We start from the raw sequence: 16,328 nt of genomic DNA on the forward strand, positions 1-16,328 counted from the left end.
ACGAAAAAATAAAGTATCTTCAGTTGTAGTTTTTCTGGAAATTATACACAGTGAAAGTTACAGCCACATGAAATGGGTAGACAAATTTTTAAGACAGAAACTAAATAGACACGCATGAATTCAGGGTTTATTATTATAACCATAACAATAAGGTGGATCTCTCTTTATTTTACCATCACTTCAATCATAATTATTCTTTGATCACAGGCAATAGTTATAATAGTGCACTTTTTATATTTAAATTATGATACAGACATTTCTTCTTTTTTTTAAAACACCTTATTCTACTGACCCTTATGAATCGAGAGTAGTTTACAATCTTAGCCAGAGTTGGGTCAATGAAAGTGAAGGTGATGTGGTGATAAGAAAGGTGAAAGAGGTGACAGTGACCGATCATAATGTGTGTAGGGACAGTGAGGCTAACAACTTTGTACAGTTTCTCTTGTGATGATGGCTACACAACAGGTGAAGAGACGGACAGGTCAAAGGATCAAGGCAGAGAAGGGAAGAGATGAGGTGATTTAGCATTCAGTGTGCGCCAGAGAAATCAGGTGCCTGTTAGGGTTTGGTTATGTTAATTCTTTTAACACTCCTGGGTCAGTCAAAATCTATATACTTAATCAGTTCAAAACACAAGAGCTGGTTTTCAGCTCATACTTACTCAGCCATTTCACACACACATTCCAGTGACTGCAGTGCGATCAAACATATGAGCGATATAAACAAAGAGCATTGGAGAAGTACAATGAGAGCAACTTATTGGTACTGCTACCAAAGTTTGCATGGGATAAAACAAAACAAAAAGTGGTAATGACAAATGAAATGGGCTAATTACATGAATTAGCTCTTCATATATATTTTTGTGGGCATAAAATCTCTTTATGCATTACATGAAAACAACGTGATCAAATAACGACACATTTGAAAAAATAAGTGGACTAATTTGTAAACAGAAATATTACAATTTAAATAAACAGAGCTGTGGCATGTAGATCTGAAAACATTCTGCAAGTTAGTTGCATATAGTGTTGTATGGAAGACTGGTGACGAACACAGACTAGGCGGATGAGAATGATAGAGTAATAGTGACGATTCAAGTTGCTACGTCTGCTTGTAGAATGCTGTGACTCAATGATGAACATGGGTGCAGTGATGGACTACTTGGCTTGTCGATGAACAATGAAGTGATGAGAACAGGGGTTGCATGACTCTCTGCTTCCTTCCCCATTTTGAAGTCCCCTTCAACAAAGAATTGACATCCATTACGAAACAGTCCATTAATGTGCTCCCTTTGTGGGCGTTTTTTGTTTTTTGTTTTTTTGAGTCACAAAGTGAATACTATGGAAACTGAAGACAAGTTGTCTTCGGCTTGATCCACAGGCCAAGGATGCCCTTCTCGTTCAATCTGGGCATGAACAGCTTTGATGAGGTTCATGGAACTATTCACACATAGGATTTTTTTTTTAGTAATGTTCATATTTCTGTTCAAATCAAAAATACTCTTCTTCAGAGCAAGAGTCCAATGCAAAATTCTAAGAAGCATTGTTTGTATTGTCTCTGAATAACAAGAAAATACAAAATAATCAAAACATTTAACGTTAAACAAACACCTGCAGAAAAAAGCAATTTGTCAGTTCCCCTTCTCTGAACATGTAATGTTTTTAGTTACTCCCTTTCCTGTTATCACTGCATTACTGACATCCTCAAAATAACTATGTAAACATAAATAACAACTAAATAAAAAAATATGTTTTTTTCACATTCACTTATTAGCTTACTTAGTTGGTTTTCTTTACCTCAGGACAAGACACTGCTGGAATTCCAGGATGTAGTTTCTCCTGAGAAAATCCGGACCAGTTGTTCATCTCTGCAACCCTAACTCGTGCTTATATATTTCTATCAGTGTGGGCTGGCAAATGCAAGTTGCTTGATAAGAGCGTACGGGTTAATTTTAAGTGTAATCTTGAGAATTGTCTCAAGATAGGTTTTTTTTTTGCTGTCAGATACTCTATTACAATGCTATGGTGTTCTAGCCTATCTGATCATGTCAGCATCCTTTAGCAGGCTGATTTGCTAACTGGCATGCACATTAGCACTTCAAAATTCCGAGTTGGATCTGTGAAGCCGTATCTGTGTTGGATACAAAATCGCTCAGTCACATGTTTTCATCAATAAAGGACAATAAGGTCTCATTCCTCTCTCATTTAATAGAAGGAATCCTTTTGATCGCAACATTCAAAAGAATGTTGAATTGGACAAAAAAAAGAAATGCAGGATGGGGCAAAGGGCTCAATCCTTGCTATGGTTAAGCACCTGTAACAACTTAGTCTAGGAAGAATAGGACTAGCTCATGGCTTGCAGGGATACTTAGAGATGAAATTATACTGTTGTCTGTAGTTCAGACATCCTGTTCTGAGGTCTCACTTTCTGTCCTAGGGTTGGGATTGGGTTCCATTGGAGGATAGCAGTCGGGTTCTCTCTTTTGCCGACCCTCTGCGTTGCAGAACCCCTCCACTGCCTCCTATACCTCCGCCATCTGCTCGGTCTCCCCAATCGCACCTGTCACCCCCACCCTCGGAGCGCCTGGAGTTTTGGCGGGTGGGGGTCCCATGGGGCCGGCCGTTCTTCTCATCTGGGAAGGGATCAGGAGAAGATGACAGGAAAGTCAATATCAAATTACTATAATGGGTTGGCTACTGGAATAAGATTCAGGTGTGTTTAAAAATGTTGGTTTAAAATCCAGGAATTTGCATTTTTCTTTTTGTTGACAAGTCCATCCATCCATCCATTCTCTTCCGCTTATCCGGGGTCGGGTCGCGGGGGCAGCAGCTTAAGCAGGGAAGCCCAGACTTCCCTGTCAGTTGTTCAAATGAAGTGACGGCTCAACGGAACAAAACCGAAAACGACAAGTGTAGTTTTTGAAGAAAACAAATATATCCTGTTGGTGTCTGTTCAATCCACTGGTTGAAAGACATTAAACAGTATTTGTAAATACCTGAGTATGTAACTATGGGAAAAAATGGAACATTTTTAGTCTAGTGAATGCATAAGCAGTCTCACCAGATAGAGCTTGCACCATGGGTTGATCATGGGAGCTGAGAAGCTGAGCTTGAATTGTTTCCACAACTCGTCTGAACCTGCGACTCGGACCTGAAGATATAAGGTATTCACATAACAGGCTTAACTACAAAGCTACAGCTAGAAACCAGTTTGACTTAGCACAAAGACAGGATGAAAAAAAGGATGAAAAAATAGATGAAAAAGATAGTCCTGCTTCATAAAAATGTTAAAAAATATATAATGTTATCCTCTCACCTCCATCCAGTCTGTCAAAAAGCAAAATGTTGTCTATGCTTTAGGAAAAACAAAATATTCACAATCACTTGCCTGATATGAGGGTGAACGTCACGCTGTAGATTCCTGTCTCCCTCCTGCCCTCCCTCTCTGTCCTCTCCCTGTCTCGCTCCCTCTCTCCCTCGGAGAACGCAATGTCCACTTGGAACTTGACGGGCTTCTGGAAGACGGAGGGGCCGCCGGAGGATTTGTACTCGGCCCGAAAGCTGGTCTGCGAGAGGACGCTGTGACTGAGCGATGGGATCTGTGCGACAGGAAGACAGAGAAGAAGCAGAGAGACCGACAGACTTACGAGGTGGGAGAGGTATGGGGGTCAACGTGAGTATAGGGAGACAAAGGGTGAGGGTGAGGAGAAGAGAGAAAGAGTGAGCATTGGTGAAAGCAGCGTGATCCAACAACATGCCACGAGTAAGCAAGACTGAAATAAAGAGAAAACTGAAATAATGAAGGAAATGGTGTGAATATAGAGTGAATGTGAGGTCCTTAAAGCTTAGTCAGTGACAGCCATGGTTTCTTTAAATGAATGGAATGAAAGACAAACCACATTCAATACTCACAGACAGGAAGGCGTGGACAATATCAGCTTTGACAGAACTCAGAGGTTTGTCTCTGATCACCACAAAGATTTGTTCCTCTTTCTCCAAGCCGATAAAGTTCCCAAACCATGATTTCTTTGCCAGCCTGGTGGCCACCCAAGAAAATCATACAAGATGAGTAAATACATATGTGTACATAACATACAGCTTCATTTTGTGAAACAAAGTGATGCCTTAACAATAATCTTTCTTTCTGGAGTGGTACTTACTCAGGGCTGGACTCCGGTGTGAGACTGGACATGTCTTCTGATGTAGGAACTGAAAGAGGCACATCAACCTTAACAAATCTGTGTCCGATATTAAATTAGCTTAAAGAAAAGTAAAGAGGGTGAAACTGCCGGAGTTTTCTCGGTTTTTGAAAGATGAGAGGAAAAGTGATTCCTGATTGAAATGACATCACGTCTTAATCATTTTTAATCATTTCTTTTTTCTAACTAAGAGGTTTGTGCTTCCATCCTCCATCATGTTTATGTTCCTTTCAGCCTAAAGGAAAATGTGGTTCAGTTTTTCTGTGAGAAAGTTGTGTTTTGGGACAATATGGGGGTGGTGGGGTCACTCACTCGACCGCTTGCAATCTGGTTCCTGTGAAAATACTGGTGCATAAATAAAACACACCAAGCACCACATTAGATTAAACAAAACTCACCTTGCAGCTTACGACGATGGAACCGAGGTGATCCCAGCAGGTTGTTCTTGAAAGAATTGAGGCGAGTCCTCCAGTGGGCAGAGCTGCTGGATGCAATGCCGCTTCCCCCTCCGGGGCTGGAGGGTGGGGTGAGCGACAGCGAGCCCACCCCTCCCCCTCCCTCCGCCCGCGAAGAGGATGAGGACGAGGAAGAGGAGGGCGGGGTGGAGGAGGGATGGTGAGGGTGGTGGACAGGGGTGCCCAACGGTGTGGGCAATGGAGAGCCTTGGGGGGTGACCTGTGGCACAGAGTGGGCAGAATTTGGGTAGAAGCTCTTAGTCATTGATTTCAGGACAGAGGAGGAGGGGAAGAAGAAACGGGGGATGGGTGACAGGAGTGGAGAAGGGGAGGGTGAGCGAGAGGATGGGTTGTGCAGAGGCAAGGATTTGATGGGCTGCAGGTGGGGTCTGTCGGCAGGTCCCTTTGTGGGCAGGGTCTGGGTCTTTGGGTTGGGGGGAGCTTTGGGCTTGTCATGAGCCCGTGCTGAGCGAAGAGGAGTGGTGCTTCCCTGTTTGGGCTCCTTTATGAGAGGGGCTGCTGTGGCAGAGGTGACGTCTGATTGGCTGAAAGTGAAGACGGGGCTCTGATAGGACTGGGGAGTGGGTTTGTGGGGCAGGAGAGATGGATCACAAGAAAGAGAGGGGGTGGAACATGGAGAAAGGATGGAAATGAATATCATGCTTCATGACAAGAAAGAGTGCACCTTGTGAGTTGTGAAAGTTTGCAATGCAATACTATCAGTGCTGGCTATAAACGCATACACTCATGTCTAATAAAAGTGAGGGTTTAGTGGAAGGTGTAGCAGTGAAGGGTTAAGAATGTATTGATAAGGAAAAGTGGCAGTGCGGATGTACCTGTACTATAACTCATGTAGTATTTTAAACATCGGCAAAACAGGAAACAGCTAATTTTTCCATAATCTCAAATAAAGCATCTAACTTGAAAGATTTAGGTTCATTTTCTTAAAAGTTATGGAAATAAAAAGTTCATGGAAGGTGAGTAAGAGAAGCGAGATATTGACATGCAAACCTCCTTCTGGTTAGGATTTTACTTGTTTTTAAGACCTGGTGATGCCATAGTGTGAGAAACTGGAGTTTGGTCAAGGAATATTTTGCGAATGCGAAATGTGCTCAAAATTCTATAAATAATTTATTGCATAATGCATGCATAATAATGCACAATGCATTGATAAAACAACCATATGACGCTGACTTGTAAACCATTAGACTCAGATTCCTCCGAGCAATACTCACTGGATAACAGACTGGGACAGGGACAGGACATTGCTTCTTAGTGTACATGACAGAACTTTTTGTCAAACATTGCATTTTGTTTGTTTGTTTTTTGTTCTGTTTTGTTGAAACTGAATTTAACTTTTCCTTTTTTAAAACTAAGGATTTCTTTTTTTTGACTCTTGGATCTGATTGCCTGTGTGGATTGTATTGATCTGGTTTTCACTCTTTCTTGCCTGTCTTATCAATAAGCCTTTCTTAAACAGTGTTTAGAATAGTTTCACATCGTAAACTGAGAAATAATTTCATTCAAACTAGAGAAAGTTATTGGGAAAAGATGATTTAAGACATTTATGTTGGGTTTTTATTTGGATTATGTCATTAAAATTAAGTTTCACTTTCATTAAGACTTGTTCTGTACAGATGTAGAGTTGCATTTTTTTTAGTACTAAAGACAGTAGGTGTACAAATATGTTTGTGCTTATGTTTCTTATTTATCATATCTGTTTGGTATTCTTACAAGACTCAATCTTAGCAGAACTATTTGCTTCAGGAATAAAACTACCATCAGCTAAATCAGCGATGGGCAAATTACAGCCTGTGGGCTCTGAAATCCGACCCTACAAACTTGTGTAAACTTGCTGCCAGTTAAATTCCAAAACCTTTCATGTGACTTGCATTAGTACACTTAAACACTCTATCCATCTCCTCCTCAGATGGCCCTTCTGTCAAATTTTTAAACTCTGTGTGGCCCACCTGTCAAAAGGTTTGCTAAACTGTCATACTACAGCCAACTGGTGGTACAAAGTGTTATTGTGAGAAACAATGTGATAAATCTATCTGGTTTCAAATGAACTTCTGTATATATATATCTCTGAAATACAGACATCTTTGACGTAATACAATATAATTTTTTTTGTTTTCAACTCTGTCAAATCTTTCAAGTAAAACTGTTAAATTCATTTACAACTAGTACTTTGAGAATGGGAGACTGACCCACATGCAGGAATGTTCTAGACATGTAAAATGAAAAGTTTCATCACAAAATGAAATTCTTTAGGCAATGACAGAGTATTTGCTGACATCAAAATATGATTTTGTTTCCATTTGGTAACCTGCAATCAACGCAAGATGACCATGTAGACATTTAATACAATCAGTTATAACAGAAGACGCCCCTTCTTCGTTTTCTACTACTGGCCACAAAAGAAAAAACAGGAAAGAAAGCCATCATTCAAAAAACAGATCAGGCAATGCGGGTTTTCAAAGCACAAATAAGTTCACATATAGATTGTTAAAAGTTGGCCTGCAGGCCCTCACCCTGGGACTGCTGAGAGGACTGGAGGAGAGACCAGTTGATGCTCCACTGACAGAGCGAGACCTGACAGAGACCAGAAGTCAAAGAGTCAGGTAAAGGTATATGCTACATGAAAGTGTAACATATGTAACATATGTAAAACAAGGCAGTCAGAGACTGCAACATCCTGCGACGTCATCACATTTTTCTGCAACTGGCTTCCTGAAAAATGTTGCTGTTTGTTTTGTGATTATATCTAATCAGGTTACCGAGATGTGTACCTAGAAAGATATGAAAGTAAAAATTTGACCTTGACCCAGTTTTTCAAGGTCAAGGTTGTTATTTAATTTTCATCCCCTCGCCTCCCTGAATATAACACCTTTTGTTTTGTCTTTCGATCTTTCCTGAGATATGTTCAAAAATATGTACAAAAGTTGAAAGTTGACCTTGACCTAGTTTTCTCAAGGTCATCATCTCATTTTCATCCCCTTTCCCGCCCGAGTAATGTGCTTTTTGTTTCATCTTTCTATCTGCAATGGTTGTGAAGATATTTGGTGGACGGACGGACGGACAAACATACAAGCACTGACAATTACATCACTGCTTCATGGGATGTACAACATTTAAATTGTGTGTACTGTATGTGGGTGTGTAAAGTACTGTACCTCTGGCTGTGTGCAGCTGTGTCCAGGGCCCTGCGAGGTGGGGTGGGAGACCCCTGCTCAGTAACACTCAGCACCTCTAGGCTTTTTCTCTCTGGGCGACAGCGGCCATGGCGTGTCAGCATAGGAGAGTCGACACGCTTTCGAGGGGGGTCTGCTGAGGGGCGACAATATCACACAAATTTTAAAGCTCAGCTTAAACTTGTATTTTTTAAATACTCATGATAGTGTCTGCAGCTACCAAAAGAAGATGAGCACACTCTTGAAAAATGCATCACAATTCAAAAAAATGTTGTAAAACGTAATGTTTACTTAGAATGATTTGTCTTCACCATATTAACTCCTGCTGACAATCACTACTTTTCCATTTGCTGTAGTGATTATGTTCACAGACTTTTCTCGTAGACACAGCACACATAGCTAACCTCTACCAGTTTTGCTCAAAGAGAAATCCCGCAGATGTGTTACGGAGTTTGATTTTAGGCTAATGGCTATTGTCAAAATATTTAATCCTAAACCTAATACTGTCTACGATGCATCAACAGATAATCCCTTTTTCATTAGTAGAGTACGAGTTTTGGACAGACTGAGTCAAAGACTGAATCTAAATGTGTAAATTTCCCTACTCTTAGAGACGAGTAGGAGTAGTGGGTCCGTTCAAGAGAAATATGAGTGCTGTTCAGATCATCCTTATCAAGTCAACAACGCCACAAACAGAATTTCTACAGACTTCCAGAGTCTGTTTGGGGTGCACACATCACTAATGTCATCACCCTAAACCTCACTCTAACTCTATTCATTGAAAAACAGAAGTGTCAGTATTGCTTTTCTCAATCACGGACTGAAGAAATAAAAAGAACTTGTGTAAGACTAAATGATTTATTTATTATTTATGTTACTTCGATACAGGGGTAAAAAAATAACATTCAACCCACAGTGTGATACAGAAATATGTCAAATTTTTTTGTTTTCTGCCTGATTTTCTTTGTGATTTTTGTTAGGCTGAGGAGTCAACAGTCTGTTATGGATTAAGCATATACAGCCCTCTTGGTGATGATCCCATCTCATTTTCTGGTTAAGCATATAGTTCTCATCAATTTCCTATGTTTTTGGGAGTTTGTTTGATGTTGGCTTATAAAAATATAATTTTGGTAAGAAAATGAGAATGCTAAACAGAAGGAGGCCTCGCCCCCACACTGTCTGCTTAGAAAATTAATTTTATTATTCTGTCAGGGCTTTTTATAGCCCTGCAGTTTCACACCCTTGTAGACTGGATGACAGTGAACAAGTCAAAGACATAAAACTATTTATAAGGTCTGCAAATCAAGAAGGACATCCAAAATAAGACAGAGACTCTCTGCTTTTTGGTGATGAGGCCTGAGAAAAGCAGCATTCTTCGGTGGATCCCTTCTGCCCTCTAAGGACTGACCTATGTCATTGCGTGGAGGTAAGTCTTCATCCTCATAGCTTGGGTACCGCTCCTTCCTGTCCAGCAGTAGGTAATAGATCATCTTTTCCTGGTTTTCTCTGTGACAAACAAAGTAAAAGTTGTTGGATCAGGTGGTGAAATTTAGAGAAAATGACAAAGAAACCAAACTGAAACATTAATTAGATTTTTTTTTAGACTTGATCCTGTAACATTGTATCTGTGGAGCAGAGGATTATAGCCTATTGTCACTACTTTGTTTCTAGGAGGATAAGGACCTAGACAAATCCCAAGTCTGTAAGTCCATTTTTTATGGTATGACAATGTGACAAGTCAGTCAATCTCCCTCAGAACAAGCCATTCAAGAAACATGATGGAGATGAAACATACCGCTTTCAAACAACACCAAAAAAACCTGTCCAGAATTCATGAGACAAAATCCATTAAAAAAATAATTGGCTACAAAGAATAACAGTAACTTCTACATGAAAATCTATACAACAGTTCTGACATATATAAATAAATATGTATAAATATGAATATAATAAATATAAACAATAAATATATATATGATCAACTTCTCATTTGTAATTATTGATGATGCTGTATATGGTTCTTCTGCTTCATCATTTGTTTATATGTAATTGTTTTTCACAGACAGCACGACATTCAGATCTATTGATCTATTGATCCATAAAACGATACCATGCCCTTTCCATACAGCTGTCAATTCACATGTTTTTACCCTGTATGTGTGTACAAAAGAACACTGAAAAACACATGAACTTACTCTTCACACTGCAAATCACGTGTGAGCTTGACTCTGTCTCGAAAACAACCCAATGAGTGCATGCTGTCCAACACATCTGGATCCAGCTCAGTGAGTGACAAGATTCGCCTCACACACACTCGCCTGGGTGGCGGCTGCTCAGGACACGGCTCATTACGACCACCCCTGAAAGCCACACACGCACGCACGCACACACACACACACACACACACACACACACATTAAAACACGAGTGTTAAATATAATGTACAGTTTATGATAAAATATGATGCAACATGACTTCAGTCCTTCCACCAACAGTCACGGATGAAAAATGAACATCTACTCACAGATACCAGGTGTGCTTCTGGATGGCCTCTAGCTGTAAGGGGTGACAGGGCAGATGGGGCAATTAGTTTCTACAGTCTGTTCACAGCCAGATGGCCGAAGAGCTATGCTGTTCGAACAGTTTACACCAGATACGGTTTTATACATGCATGGAGGACATCTCACCATTTCTGAACACTGACTGTTACAGTCACAGTCTGCATCAACGCAATGCGTAGTATTTCGAGAACGCAACAGAGACTCATGCCCAACTAAGTGGGATGGAAGAATATTAATGAACCATTTAAAAATGTTATCGTGGTACTGACATTTCAATTGTACTTTCATGCCATCCAATATTCCCATTCAAATTCCTTTTATTAAATCTGATTGCTTGGGAACCAGCAAGAGATCACTCTAGGAGCCTGGCGTTTGCAAAGCCTTACTGTGAGCCTCTTTTCAGGGTTGACTTCGATCATTCCCTTGAGCAAAGACTGGCAGTCTGGGGGGATGAAGTGGGGCATATGGAACACCCCACTCTTCACCTTCTCAAGAAGCTGACGTAAATTGTCATGGTCAAAAGGCAGGGCACCCTACAGGAGAAGAAGAAAAGGTGGAGAAAGGAGAGAAAACAACTTGACAAAAGAATAAAGTAAAGTATAAATGTAAACACACAGGAGTGTGTTTCAAAAGGGGCAAAACGGGAGTAAAAGTCTTACCACCAGTAGAGCAAAAAGGATGACCCCACAGCTCCACACATCAGCTCTCCGCCCATCATATTTTTCTCCCTGTAAAAGACAGAATCCCCAAGAAATTCTTACTGAAAAACACAAATGACCCACTTTCTTAAATGGTCTATTATATTGATTTAGTTTGTGGTGTCATTGTGTTTATTTAATGTAGCTTTGTACTACAGTACGGATTTGCAAATCAATGAATAATTTAGTAGCATACTTTGTTTATTTTACTGATACCAACATTTGAGGAAGAAACTGCAACAGCAGAACACTTACCCGTATAACTTCAGGGCAGGCATAATGTGGTGATCTAAGATAAAAGCGAAATGTGTTACAAACAACATTACAATGTTTACAATTCTGTACAAATAAGCAGTGATATTAACAATAGTAAATCTATGGCACACACTTTATTAATAGACACATCTTGAATGGTTGAAGTCATATTTTTAGCTCCTGTAGAAACTACTGTATTATTTATCATGAAGGATTGACATTGTATATCCCATAGAGATTCAACTTATAAACTTCCTAAAATAAAATACAAAATATGGTGACTACTCACCCACAGCTGGTCTCTAAAAGACTGTCTCCAACCTGTAGGGAGGCCATGCCAAAGTCAGCAATACGAATATTATTCTTCTCATCCAGGAGCAGGTTCTCAGGCTTCAGATCTCTGTGGCTGCACAAAAACGAGAGATAATACAGATGTTCAATATAAAACAGTTACTGACACATTCATCCCTATAGGAAATGACATTTTGCTAATTCCTTGGTAAAGGAATTAGCAAAGTGCACTTCTCTCTTGATCTGCAAGAGAGAAGTGCAGCCCAGGTGTGCCATCCAACAGAAACACAATGGTTACTTCTATGTGATTTGGTCATTTAAGCAACAGGAACACAGAATTTGCCTCAACATGAAATTGGCACTGGATCTTACCCATTAAAAAGATGATATCTGAAGCAATAGTGAATAAAATGGTTTCTTTCTGTTAAGGCCACCAAAGAAATAAGAAGTTACCAAATTACCACTGCACCCACGACCCACACCTCAAATTAAGAATGACTGCTCTAAACAAAAACCCACCAGATGGAATGACTGTGGCAGAAATCCAAAGCAGAAATGATCTGCCTGAAGAACTTCCTGGCCTCTTTCGGAGTCAGCCGTCCCTTCTTCACCAGGTAGTCAAACAACTCTCCTCCTGACACATGCTCCAACACCAGGTACCTGCCAGCACAAAGAGACGGCAAGATGATTTAAAGCGTTCATCGTCTCCAAGAAAGTAAAATTAATAAAACTACTCTGATGTTAAGCACTTGAAATACTAGATGATATGATAGATGTTGAATGTAAGGGCAACAAAATTAACAGAAAATATTATTTTTACTTGTTTTTTTTAAAAATGTACTCACTTTCACCCAACATGCCAGTCAACTGCACCAGTTGTGTTTAACAACATTGATGCGTTTGTGGAGAACTTTTTCCTCTAGCTAGTATAAAAACACTTTTGGAAATTATTGTTGGAAATGAAGGCAAAGTGATAAATTAAGTGATGAAAGAGAATTTAAGTTGTTTTCTGAACAATATTTGTGCTTTCTATATTCCTAAGCTCCGTATTCAGCAAACAATTGCATTCAGACAGTGATCAGCCAAATGGACTCGTTTTGAAACATTTTAACTTTTAACTTGTCAAAAATACCAATAGTCAAGTGCCTCATCATCAATAATCAGTATCAGTAAAATCTATGTGAATTGCAGCAATCATGAACACACCAGTAACTTTCCTGAAATGATACATCAACATGTCTGCTGTGCACTCATCCACCATGCTCTTTTAAATGCAGAAGGAACTCACAGATATTTGTTATTCTCATAAACATCATGCAGCTTCAATACATGTGGATGTTCAATCAGTTTCAGAATAGCAATCTCCCTCTCAACCTGCTTAGAGAGGAGATAAAGAAAAGAGAAAGTGATAGAAAGAGAGAAGGAAAGAGATAAAGAATCAAAAGCAGAGCACAAAGCTACTCATTTGAAGCAACAGAAGAAAGTTTGGTTAATTAGCAACATGCAAGTTAAATACAGATTATAGAGCAGGGCAGTTTGTGTACAGCACAACACAGCTAGATTATTACTGTCACCAAACAGCACCATACTGTACCTTCATAAGGACAGACTCCGACAGCTTCTCTCTGTTGACTATTTTGATGGCTACCTTCTGACCCGTAATACAATGTACCCCAAGTTTGACCAGCCCTGAAAATCATATAAAAGATACATAAAGAGGGTGTGAAAGAAATATGATCATATTTAAGACATTTTTTATCATTTTACATCCTTAAGAAGTGTGACATACTCACCTGTCTGTCCCTTCCCCAGAGTTTTTTCCAGTCGGTAGGGCCCAACATATTGAGCTGACTGACTGAGAGACAGTTCCTTACTCATACTGCTCTGACTGGAGGCTAATGCACGGTTACTACTACTGCACTGTGGTTATTGCAATTTCTGTGATATTCTACAGCTTATACAGGATTTATTGTGGAATGGATAATAAGGCTGAACTTAGATAAACCTTTTTTTTTTTTTAATTTCAGTGATAACACTCTGATGTTATTGGAATGCACAAGTCAAAGTGGAACTGATCTGGATGACAAATAAACATTCTTCACCTAAGCAGGGTTAATAAATATACAGTAGCTAAATAGGTTTTGTTCTGAATCACGGTTGGCATGTTTGCATTTAACTAAACAACGAGCAACTGGGGCAATGAGTCACAACGCTGTCTTATGCGTTAATACCGATCGCTAACTAACACTAATGTTTACTTTGTATATGTGTCACATCTATGACGTGAAATATGAGTCGGTGAAAGATAAAATTAGCTCATGACAGCGTTAAAGTTATCTCCCCCTAAGCAATTACATTTATTGCACTGATTTTTTTTTTACAGTGAAAGAATGAACCAACCAAAAAAATAACCAAACTGTACCTTAAAGAAAGAAAAAAAACAATTAAATGTTTTCAATCAGGCCTGTTTTAAAGGTGCAACAACATGCTATTTTAGCCTCGCCGCCGCTCTCCAACACAGCAGCGAGGCTAGCTTTAGCTTCTTCGCTCGGACCAATGGCCGTGCCGCCTGTCAAAAACACCTCCTGAAGTTTTCAGTCACCGCCGAACGTCAAGGTTTTAATCAAACTGCCGCCTCATCCGCGCTATATTTCCACAAATAACAACCATCTTTAGCGAAGTCCGCCTCCTTCCTGTCTCTCCGCGGCTCTCTCCTCTCTACATCCCTGGAAGTAGCGGATCACAGCATCTTCTCCTCTCCTCTCCTTTGGCGTGTCCTCCTCCCGCACCGGCGGTTACACAGGTGAAATAAACACAGATACCCGCACATCAACCCGCGCTATTATCGACTGCCTTCCTCCCTTCTTCACTTCTGATAATAGTTCGTGTAGTCTAAAGCCTCTCGGTATTTCGGTTTTCCTGCCGTAAATCGATATTTTCTCTCTCCTCTTCCTTCCTTCGTCTCACTCGCATCAGCATCCGGGTCTCTCTCCATCCCCTCTCCTGTCCTCCCCCCTCCCTCCCCCCTCCCTCTTCCTCCTCCTCCTCCTCCTCCTCCATCCTCAAAATACGCTTCTCTTTGCATTCACCTCAGCACCGGCCACACCGGGCCCCGGACACCTCCTCCTCCTCTCGTTATTACGGTGAAAGACGTCTGCAAACGTCGGCGGAGGCATCGGACGGGACGGGGCTGCTTAGAGGTGATGCCGGGCGGCTTTGCTCCGGCTCCGGCCCTGGCCCTCCACAATCACCGGGTTCCTTCATGTGGTATTGTGTTTACAACTTGATTTGATGTCAAGTGCAAAATTAGAAATTGTATTCCGGCAAAGTGACGTGTCTAATGTAAAACACATCCCTGATTTCGCAGTTAGTACATTTATAAATGTACAAAAATATAGTACTTTTCGTCAGTATTTCAATTTATTTCCTGTGTTTTATACATGCATGCTTAATTTGGGATTTATTTGTTCACTCTAAGTCGTAGTCTAATTACAGAGCATGTGCAAAATATAGAACCCGAAGCACTGTTACGATTTCTACAAAATTGTGAGTTGGGACAATTGTCAACACTTTTTCTCCCTGAATAATGTATGGATCTTCATGGGGGGGGGAAATCCAGATGTATTCAGCTTCAGTGGCTGGCTCTTACAAATCAAGTAAATATTTATTGTACTCACATTCAGCGTAACTTAATCAAATGGGATTGTTCATCCTTCTGTGCATATGGCTCTTTGCATGACAGTCCAGAAGACACTTTAACTACACTTCAATAATACTAACTCTACTACTACTACTACTACTACTACTACTACTACTACTACTACTAATAATAATAATAATAATACTACTACTACTACTACTACTAATAATAATAATAATAATAATAATAATAATAAAATAATAGTAATAATAATAATTTTAATAATAATAATAGTAATAATAATAATAATGATAATAATAACAATACAAGTAAAACATATGAAAACATCATTCTTCAGACGGCTTTCCTTACGGGTTATGGGTGTTGCTGGAGCTTATCCCAGCTGACTACGGGCAAGAGGCAGGGTATACTCCGGACACATCGCCAGCACATTGCAAGGACACATGAAAGACAGACAACCATCCGCGCACACACTCACATCTACGGTCAACACGGAGTGATTTAATCACCTAAATTACATGTTTTTGAAGGTAGAAAGAAGCCAGAGAACCCACGCAGATACGAGAAAACATACAATCTCCACACAGAAAGAGACTGCAACCTTCTTGCTGCGAGGTGACAGCGCTACCCACTGTGCCATCCTAAAACTTAAATCACTACTTAAATTCAAGTATCTTCTTCCACACCATTGATCACAAATACTGTAAAAGTCTTGCATTATAACCATTTTAACCCACATGGCAGTACAGATGTGTTCACATAGGAATAACATCAAAATTAGCAGCATTTCTGTGTCAGAATTGCCCCTGTGAGAATTTATTTTCATCTTCAATGTTATTGTTGTGGTATATTCAGAAGTTTAATATATATAAAAACATGTTGGAAGGTAATAAATAATATGTGTGTACAGTACTATTCAAAATAACTTTCTAATCAAAAGTAAAATGGTAAAATACACAATTTTTCCCTCTGAAATGGAAATTTTAGAGGAATAAACCAGAAATAACAATTGAAA

General features: G+C 39.9%; 1 protein-coding gene across 6 annotated transcripts; it reads right to left on the minus strand.

Annotated features, from left to right (window-relative positions):
• Window positions 1-147: 147 nt before the first annotated feature.
• On the minus strand, window positions 148-14,593 carry brsk1a (BR serine/threonine kinase 1a). 6 transcript variants are annotated; one of them, XR_011034040.1, is made up of 20 exons: window positions 13,446-14,593; window positions 13,247-13,341; window positions 12,941-13,026; window positions 12,172-12,312; window positions 11,651-11,767; window positions 11,362-11,395; window positions 11,068-11,136; window positions 10,795-10,941; window positions 10,372-10,403; window positions 10,043-10,207; window positions 9,256-9,353; window positions 7,830-7,983; window positions 7,188-7,248; window positions 4,597-5,227; window positions 4,160-4,208; window positions 3,912-4,035; window positions 3,388-3,598; window positions 3,061-3,150; window positions 1,797-2,644; window positions 148-1,239 (listed from the first exon to the last, which is right to left on the minus strand). XR_011034040.1 is itself a non-coding variant. In XM_068305280.1 (20 exons), the coding sequence occupies exons 1-19, from the start codon at window positions 13,528-13,530 to the stop codon at window positions 2,433-2,435; spliced, it is 2,601 nt and encodes an 866-aa protein (XP_068161381.1). In that variant the 5' UTR covers window positions 13,531-14,593; the 3' UTR covers window positions 148-1,239; window positions 2,425-2,432. The 6 variants fall into 6 exon arrangements, 5 of the variants coding, with proteins under 5 accessions (XP_068161381.1, XP_068161385.1, XP_068161382.1 ...); XM_068305280.1 differs by having other exon boundaries at window positions 2,425-2,644; XM_068305284.1 differs by having other exon boundaries at window positions 148-2,644; window positions 4,597-4,873.
• Between the last annotated feature and the right edge of the window lie 1,735 nt (window positions 14,594-16,328).

The sequence above is a fragment of the Antennarius striatus genome, chromosome 21 (genome assembly GCF_040054535.1).
Source record: "Antennarius striatus isolate MH-2024 chromosome 21, ASM4005453v1, whole genome shotgun sequence".
NCBI lineage: Eukaryota > Metazoa > Chordata > Actinopteri > Lophiiformes > Antennariidae > Antennarius > Antennarius striatus.

Bases quoted from the DNA above. Each gene is read 5' to 3' on its own strand.
- brsk1a (XM_068305280.1), bottom strand. From the start codon at position 13,530: ATGAGTAAGGAACTGTCTCTCAGTCAGTCAGCTCAATATGTTGGGCCC. The intron at 11,137-11,361 runs GTAAGTGTTCTG...TGTCTTTTACAG, and splicing joins CCTGCCCTGAAGTTATACGG to GGAGAAAAATATGATGGGCG. The intron at 10,404-10,794 runs GTAAGGCTTTGC...CACCCCTTACAG, and splicing joins ACCCTGAAAAGAGGCTCACA to CTAGAGGCCATCCAGAAGCA.